The 8608-nt window shown below is 42.5% G+C and overlaps 2 protein-coding genes across 2 annotated transcripts; one reads left to right on the top strand and one right to left on the bottom strand.

Annotated features, from left to right (window-relative positions):
• The first annotated feature begins 195 nt into the window (after positions 1-195).
• Positions 196-2338, top strand: LOC144098914 (mitochondrial intermembrane space import and assembly protein 40-B). The gene is made up of 3 exons (XM_077631866.1): positions 196-367; positions 607-696; positions 1287-2338. The coding sequence occupies exons 1-3, from the start codon at positions 346-348 to the stop codon at positions 1637-1639; spliced, it is 465 nt and encodes a 154-aa protein (XP_077487992.1). The 5' UTR covers positions 196-345; the 3' UTR covers positions 1640-2338.
• A 658-nt stretch (positions 2339-2996) lies between these two features.
• On the bottom strand, positions 2997-8245 carry LOC144098913 (zinc finger protein 277). Its single transcript, XM_077631865.1, has 13 exons — positions 8139-8245; positions 7872-8058; positions 7714-7808; positions 7546-7628; positions 7351-7442; positions 7223-7287; positions 7102-7147; positions 6872-7004; positions 6689-6765; positions 6174-6276; positions 6023-6109; positions 5161-5285; positions 2997-3205 (listed from the first exon to the last, which is right to left on the bottom strand). The coding sequence occupies exons 1-13, from the start codon at positions 8152-8154 to the stop codon at positions 3055-3057; spliced, it is 1260 nt and encodes a 419-aa protein (XP_077487991.1). The 5' UTR covers positions 8155-8245; the 3' UTR covers positions 2997-3054.
• Positions 8246-8608: the final 363 nt, after the last annotated feature.

Genomic DNA, 8608 nt, shown 5'->3' with positions numbered 1-8608 from the left:
GCGCTACCTGCCGGTTAGTGCGACTAACATGTATTGCCGTAAACTTAAAAACGAACTAAAGAGTGTTGTAAAACACCTAAATAATTATTCCCTGCACTCATACATTATTTATTTTTATAGAGTGTTTAGATTTAATACACAACAAAAAAGGCAGCCTTGGAGCTAACTTTACGATATCAGGCGGCTTATCGGCATTTCGTTTCACAACTGTGCTGCGATTGCTTTTCGCCGAGCAGAACGCTCTAGCTCGAGCGAACGGCAGATCCAGGAAAGCACGTGCGCTAGGAACCCGCCGTTTGCGATTACCAGCGTCGTTTAGCAATCGCTCACAAGCGGAAAAAGCCAATGTCGTATTGCAAGAACTTTGGTGAGCTCCTGTTCTTGCTTCCCGTTTTTGTCGCGACTACTCGCGACTGATGCAACGCGCCACAAAATGCGCCGGCTTTTTTCAGCTTTTCGTCGGTCTGCTGTCTGATCTCCTAGTTATTTATTCATATTGATTATATAACGCAGATAATCTTATAATTTCCTTTGCGCAAGCGTTTTGTTGTTTAATGCTCTTTTTCTAACTGATTTGTGCTAAAGTACACATCTTGTGTTCGACAGGCAAAGACCGGGTAATCTTCGTCACGAAAGAAGATCACGAAAAACCTAGCACGATAAAACTGCCCGACGACCCGGAAGACGAAAAACGAGGTAAGTTTCATGTCACGGCTTCCATCTCGCTCCTGTCTTTATCTCGACTTTTCCTGTCTGTCTTAGCAGCTCCATGGAGAGGGCAGAGCATGATGGGGTTTTGCTTTCTCAGACGTGGTATCGATAACGCCGCGCCGTGTGCTGCTGGCATTCTCTGGGCTACCGGTCTGACGATTCAACTCTGAAGGTTCACGTAGAATCGACGAATACGTTTCGTTAAGCTTGCCATAATTATCACCGAATCAAGATTATCCTTCGCTCGCTTTCCATGACCAGCGCGTCAACTACAGAAGGCATTATTCTTGGGCTTGTCCATTGATTTGCTAGCAGAGCACACCGCTACATCAGGTGTAATCTGTAGAACTCTGAGCATTCAGCATGCGTGCCGCACCGATTGCATGAAACATCTAGTGCTTTTGGATTTCTCTTTTTCTTGAGCGGTGGTGTCCTGTGGATCATATTGCATGTGATGAGTAGTTCCTTTTCTTTTCTTCATCTACTTCGAAAAAAGGAGGTACAATCATTCATTAAGTGCAAGCTTGTATGACCCAATACGTGTCTGGTCGCCACCTCTTTGCAATGTTTCGCAGGCCTGATCCTTCCCAATGGCGACATCAACTGGAGCTGTCCATGCCTGGGTGGCATGGCAACAGGCCCATGTGGACCACAGTTCCGAGAGGCCTTCTCTTGTTTCCACTACAGCAAGTCGGAGAACAAAGGGAGCGAGTGTTTTGAGCACTTCAAGACAATGCAGGAATGCATGTCTAAGTATCCGACCCTCTACCCTGCTGATGATGATGACGACGATGACGACGAGCAGGCACTACACAAGGTCGACCCTGATAAGGGGGAAGTAGCTGCTCTGGGGGACGCCGTTTCCAAAACGAGTGCTGTAACAGATCAGGAGCCACCCGAACAACTGAAGCAAGTAGCTAGCCAATGAGAGTGACTGTAAATATTATAGACCTCAACGGTATGGAGCTGCATGATGTAGCAGCCAGGTTCTCTTGTTTTAACCCAAGTCTCTGGCTGTGTTCAAAACGAAGGTGCTTAGGTAGGTGGAGCAGACCGTTGGTGAGCCGCTGTGATATGCTGCGTGATAGCACAGGTCTGTGAAAATTGCCACAAAGTCCCTCTTTTTTTCCTGCCAACAGGGTTAAAGTGCTATTGCCAACGCATGTTGTGTAGCACCCAAGGTAACATGTAGTGTATTTAATGTGCCACATTTCGTTAACATTTTGCCGACCCTGACAGCAGTGCGTATACTGCGCTCAGTGCTATTTGTCACCATCTTCTGTTAAACATATTTTTCCTACATTGTCTTTGAATTCAGTAGTCTTGAAATATGCAAACTTTTCAGTTTTGCATGCCTTAATAGTGCTGACTCGAGCTTTGCTGAAGTCAACTGTACTAGTATAACCAATTTTTTTGTGTATACCGTAGCCACTAGTCTAATGAATACAGTTAGTCTATTGCATAAAGTATTTGGAGCCATTTTATGTGTATTGTTCGTCTAATTAGGTTACATAAATAGCTTTTCTTTCTATAGCATGCACTTTTCAATCTCACTAGAGCCTTGACATAATCCTGTAATCATGATGTACAGCAGAAGACATACTAAAGTTTTGGTCATTCCCGTTTCCTTCCATTTCATTTCAGCAGTTATTTTGCTCTTACATTGTAAATATGCCAACACAGCTCACAAAACAGTGCAGATTGACCACTTTTCGTTGCTTGTGTGGCCTGACTAAAGTTTCTCATTAGCTTGCCTCTCCTTCGTTATGATAAAGACTGCTCACTTATGCACTCTTTAAATGAGGGCAAGGAGTAATGGGGATTTGTTTTGGATTAGAGAACTGTTGGTAGACAAGGTTCAGGTATCACTAACATACTACCTTAGCATTCCAGAAAACCCTGATGTTTTCCTTGAGCACTAAATTCCAACTGTCAGTATATTAGCACAGCAACCATCACAGCCCACAGCTTCTTTTATAAATTACATTTAAAGTCTGGCAGTGGTGCCCTGTCACTGTCAATGCACAGGGAAGGCACAGCTTGGTCTGGTCTGAGCCCTGTCCCAGACATGGGCACAACTTCACATGGAGCAAAAGTCGGCGTGAGAGCAGTGTGACGTACGCTAATGTGAGGATGCAGTTATGTGAACAAGTAGTTAGTCTTTAAAGGGCGATTTGCCATTCTTCACTTTGTATATAAATAAGTGCCTGCACACAGTAAATGCATCCAGTGGAAACGTGTTGGTTGCCCCTGTCCACACACCACAGCAGGAAAACGAAACAAACGCAGTCCAAGCTGAATGCTCTTGTTCATAAATAAATATCTGTACATGCGTGCGTGTGCTCACTCATTTTCACTGAGTGCTTCAAGCACACACCTGTCTGGTGGCACCAACTCCTCTGGCACGACCACTTCGTCCGCTGATCCTTCCGGTAAAACTTCATCTTCCAGTGCACATAGTAGTTGGTCGTTTTCGTAGGTAGGGAAGTAGAACCTGCAACAGCAAAGCAAGCATTGAATGCCACTACTTTCACTTTGCTGCTGCTGCTGCAAAGGGCTCCTGTTTCAAACTCCAGCCAATCTGTGTGATGGATTTAATACCTGTGCCACATGCACACAAGAAATGACATCAAATGCTTAATACCTAGAGATTGTTGATGGCATTTTCTCAGAGCCAGTGCTACATGACCAGACTTGATGTCATAATATATGTTGCAATAACACCTGATAACCAGCAATAAAATTTCACCCAATTTCAAACAGTTAAGCAAACAATCTCCTCAATTTGGACAGAATGTAATACCAAAGTTATCTTTCAGAAAATCCTGCTGTTATTAGTAGGCAAGCCTAGAAAACATTGATTAAAGTGTCTGCACACAAGCCAAGAGTATTAGTCGAAAATAGGACTAAAAAACGGTTCCAGTGGCAACAAAAGTATCCTAAAGATGCCTCATCCAACTGAAAGTTGTGAATAAATCATTGCTATTTGCATGAGGAACGGGGCCAACAGTACGCATTTTATAGGTGAATGCGTTACGGTGAACTCGTGACTACAAACTGCAGTAATGCCAATGTCATTAAATTTGCGTGCAGCACCATGCAAATAGCATCAAATGTGCCTGCATGGCATAGGTAGAAAACTCTAAATCAGCCCAGACAGTGTGTTCCATTATGTGTAGAAGAGGCAGACAGCTGGGGAGAAAGAAACTAACTTTTTGTTTGCTTTCTTCAGTTTTACACCAATAGCTATAAGAGGGATTTTTTGGGGTATTAAATCCCCCCTAAATGGCGTTGTTGAGTATGAGCACCACAGCCATTCATGTCACTCCATCGTCCACAGAAAACTGAAAAATATGAAAGTTTATAGTCTGCCATTCTTCTTAGCAACATAGTACCGCAGTGCAGCAAGCTATGAAAAGGAAAATAATAGGTGTAATGTTAAAAGACTAGGAAAGAGCAGAATGTCTGGGAACAAACGCATGTTAATGATATCCTAGTTGCAGTCAAGAAGAAATGGGCAGGGCATAAAATGTGAAGGTAAGATAATCAATGGGCCTTTAGAGTAAAGGAATGGATGCCAAGGGAATGCAAATGTAGCAGCGTGTGGCAGTGTGGTGGGCAGATTAGATTAGGAAGTTTGCGGGGATAAGGAAGCCACAGCTGGCACAGGACAGGGTTAACTGGAAGGATATGGGAGAGGCCTTTGTCCTGCAGTGGACATAGTTATGCTGATGATGACTGCAATAGACTTGGATGCAAAAGGAGACTTGTGCAGTGATACCTGGCTCTGCAGGCACGAACAAAGCAACTAGCTCAAGTGAGGTTGAAGCATTACGCTACAATATGCACTATTTTCATGACTACACAACTCTATAGCTGGCTACATAAGATTTCATTAGCAGGCTAACGATTACACCCAGCTTCTGCTGCAAAGCTGTCCCAGATTTCTGCCAGCTGTCCAGTCACTGGAAAGTGCCAGTGATTGGACACTGAAATTCAGAAGACAGCCCCAACACAAGTGCTGGAAGTCCTGTCATTCAACATAACATTAAAGGCAATTTTTTAGATGCCCTATGCATCTATGTGACCTGCTGCACTTAAAAGAAAAGCCATAAAAATAAAGAAGAGTACCTGATCTTGTCCGCTGAATCTGCAGACATTGAGTTCTGCCCATGTTATACAGCTTAGTACATGCATTTGGCCTCTTTCTCTCAAAATCTCTCAAATACATCAGAGGTTCATATGAAATAGCTAAAAATTGGAGCACAGCAACAACATATCTCACCAGATCAGTTTCTTTGCATAAAACAGGTGCCACAAACCAAACCAGAGACAGCAGGTATAACCTGTACTACACATACTAAATGAGTAAAAACACTAAGCGACACCATGTGGTGCTACTAAAAACAAAAACAAACTTTTGCTTCCTTCCAACAACCTCAAACTTACTGTGGTTGATCCCAGCAACACTGGCTGATGGCATTGTTGTCATGCACACCACTGGACAAGTGGGAAAGGAGCTTAGAATGGGACTGGAACTTCTCTGAGCACACAAAACATGCGTTCAGGTAAACCTGCCAACAAAACATGAAACAGTTCACAGCAGTGAGATCCTGACATAAAATCCGCCTTTTTCACACAGCATGCAAACCTCTCCTCCTCTGCTCTCTCCCGAGCACCACTGGTTGAAAACAAACCTCCAAGTTCTAGTGCACAAGTGCAGTCCATGCTGGTGACAAATGCGAGCAACAGATGGCAGCAGCTGTCAAGCAGGTACCTGCCACTTTGCATGCACAGTTGGCACCTTGTGGAAGTGGACTGCACCTGCCTTGTGCATATGTATTGGCTTTCAACCATTTTTTTGAGGTAGCACACAAATTTTTGTGAACTTCCCGGATGGCACCACTTGTAGTGAAACTGAACAATCTCATAGCAAATAACACAGACTCGCTTCGACAAAATAACCTGCCACGTGCACATAAAAAGTCATCGCAATTTTAAAGCAAGCAGAAACTCTACTTTTCAGCGCAATGAAATGTTATCCCAAATGGTTTAAGCCAGTTGTATACTGGAGACATCTGGTGGCCTAAAAGCAAGCTTCATTGCACATTCAGCAATGCGTAGAATGGCAAGAGTGCCTTCCCAACTATCAGCTTCTATTAACATCTATTTTTATAGGTAAAGTTATCTAGTTACCTACAGCCCTTATAACAAGACCATGAAAAACAGCCTCTTTATAATGAGCAACATTACATGTCCCCTCACTCCCCCTCTTTTTTTTTTTTTTTCAAAACAAGAATCATGTACTCACCTGTTTCCTTAAAAAATTTATGACCTTTATTTGCTGGTAAAAGCCCAGACCATCTCTCAGCTTTGTAAAGTCAAATTTATGTGCATCCTGGAATTTTAATAGAAAAAATATCACTGTGAGAAGAAAGAGTGGAAATTTGCAGCGGACATACATTCATGTGCCTTGTGAGGGCTGGGATGCTTGTACAGGCTTCACTGCACATTAAACATATTAGGTTTGCTTCTTCACTTTCATCTTCCCAGTCTTTCCAGCCTCTGGAAATATTGAAAAAATACATAAACGCAGACTGTACTTTACATTACATATGCAAATAATGTCTGTCGCCAGGACAAAACCATAAAATGAGTGCATAGTGAAACAGCAGAACTAACTTGATAAATCAAAGTATGATGATGTATGAATGCTATATGTCACTGCATGGAAGGTGTACACTTCCTTTCTACATAACACAATAAGTATAGACCTCAGTGCAACTGCCCACAGCTGTCTTCTATGGTACAGGCTAACGATTATGCAGATCTTTTATGAACAACTCCTACCATGTGTACCAACAGCGACACAAGCAAGGTGCATTGCCTACTCCTCTTCGTCATTTAGTAGGAAACCCAAAAGTACAACATGAAAATCATCAAGACATTATTGCAGCAATTAACAAAGATTACTTACACTTCATCTGCATCAGATCCGTCATCCACTGGCTCCAGGTCCTCGACTTCCCCCGGCAGCTCACATACATCTTGTCCCTGTGAAGCAGAGCAATGATGTCATTAAAACTCAGCTTGCTCGCTCTCAGCAGCTGCTTGTCTAAACAAAGTTGCGAGCTTGTCACCAACGGGAAAGGCTACTTACAGTGTAGTTGATGACATAATATTTGTCATATGAAGTGTTTCGTGGATTTATTTTCTTGTGCTGCTTTTTTCGCATGTGTTCTTTCAATGTCTGCCAGTCTTTGAAGGTCTTCTCACAGTAGAGGCACAGCATCCTTAAGGAAAATAAAAAACGAGGTGAACGTGGTATTAGCGTTCAAAGATGTATACCGAATGATGCTACAAAAGCTAATTTTAGGAGATTCAACATACTTTTTTAATTTTTCCTCCAAGACGTCAAGAAGCTCATCGACATAGACTGGAACAATGAGGAAAATGTTAGACTGCTTCCATGAATGGCCATGTAGGTACAGAAAACAAAAATTAATTTTACCTATATTGTCAGGCCTCCCAACACTAAAGTTGTGGTCATGAGCCATGTGATTAAGAAGCGTTGCCCTGCGGAGCAAGTCAAGGCATGATTAGAGATACATACACGAGATGGCACCTTATTATCCTTACCTGTTCTCGGTGAAAATTTTCTTGCAAAACAGACACATCCTTCGGAAGGTTGTGTCGGACCTTTCAAGCTCTTGACAAGCAAGCACGGCATCCTATACAGCACAAAAATAAAACGCAGTTTATTACTGAAAAGATTATTAAAAACGCAGGTTGCTACCTTAAGATCTATAAACAAGTGCTTATCGGATGCAGTACCAGTTTCGACTTTCGCAGCTTTCTCCGAACGGCATCATCTTCAGGCAACTTGTCAGAAAGCAAGAAATAGAATTCACTTGCACCTGCGTCAACAGCAATTACTATGTCAATAAGATAACTTTTTCAGAACTTTTCAAAACTTAGAAGCCAATTCGATGTTGACCTTACCGACGTCATTCTCGCCGCTGTTTGTCTTTATCTTTACGCAGACGTCGCATAAATCAGAAATTTCCTGAAACCGTTTCTTCCAGTACGCAAAGTATCTAGAAAGTAGACAGGGATACGCTTTTGCGTAGCTCTAATATGATCAGATTTTCTGGTCTTACCCTGGAGGATCGGCCACGCAAGAGAAATTACTGATGACAAACTTGTGTTCACTCAAGAAGTGCTTCAACAAATTTTGGAAGTTGCTTGTCTTGTCGACGAGAAACGATATGTCGCAGAATATGCAGGGCACCTCGGTGGTGGAGTCGTCTTTCGTGCTTTTCTCTTTCGACGGCAAAAAAAGTGGCTCTAAAATAAAACAAACACACCTACCGTTATTCTAGGAGCACCCCACTCAAGTTCCTTATAAAGAAACAACGAACGCTTACCAAGTGAGGAAGCCATGGATGTCAGAGCACCGGGCTCTAGAGCATGCTGCTTATCACAAGTGAACGCAACAAGTGAACGAACCGAAACTGGATTAGGGTTGCATTGTCTTGTCTCGCACAGGCTTACGCCGCACTTGAGTCATATGTCCGTTTAAAAAGTGAAAACATCAAATTTAGGTAACGCATTTTTGCTTACGACAACAAAAATGGCAAAAAATATAAACAATGTGTAAATGTTTTGAATACCTCACATATTTATTACTAACGTATTCTTACGGTAAAGTTTCGATTTCGATTGCTTCGTCGTAGTACCGTCGATATGTAGAGAACAAAAAACTGAATACTATAAAGCACAGAATTTCTTACTGTACACTTTGAAACTCTATGGTAGAAACCTTCCGCAGAAGTTGCGTGAATGACGCCGCAATTCAAATTCATGGTGAGGTATGCCGCGAACAGCTTACTTACGT

Source organism: Amblyomma americanum, chromosome 7 (genome assembly GCF_052857255.1).
Source record: "Amblyomma americanum isolate KBUSLIRL-KWMA chromosome 7, ASM5285725v1, whole genome shotgun sequence".
Lineage (NCBI taxonomy): Eukaryota > Metazoa > Arthropoda > Arachnida > Ixodida > Ixodidae > Amblyomma > Amblyomma americanum.
The sequence above is the reverse complement of the archived record's forward strand: the minus strand, read 5'-3'. Positions and strand labels throughout refer to the sequence as shown.

Excerpts from the sequence above, each read along its gene's own strand:
- LOC144098914 (XM_077631866.1), top strand. The coding sequence starts at position 346 with ATGTCGTATTGCAAGAACTTTG. Across the intron at positions 368-606 it reads GTCGTATTGCAAGAACTTTG|GCAAAGACCGGGTAATCTTC; the intron begins GTGAGCTCCTGT and ends TGTGTTCGACAG. Across the intron at positions 697-1,286 it reads CCCGGAAGACGAAAAACGAG|GCCTGATCCTTCCCAATGGC; the intron begins GTAAGTTTCATG and ends AATGTTTCGCAG.
- LOC144098913 (XM_077631865.1), bottom strand. Across the intron at positions 7,005-7,101 it reads TTGGAGGAAAAATTAAAAAA|GATGCTGTGCCTCTACTGTG; the intron begins GTATGTTGAATC and ends ATTTTCCTTAAG. Across the intron at positions 6,766-6,871 it reads ATTATGTCATCAACTACACT|GGACAAGATGTATGTGAGCT; the intron begins GTAAGTAGCCTT and ends TCTGCTTCACAG.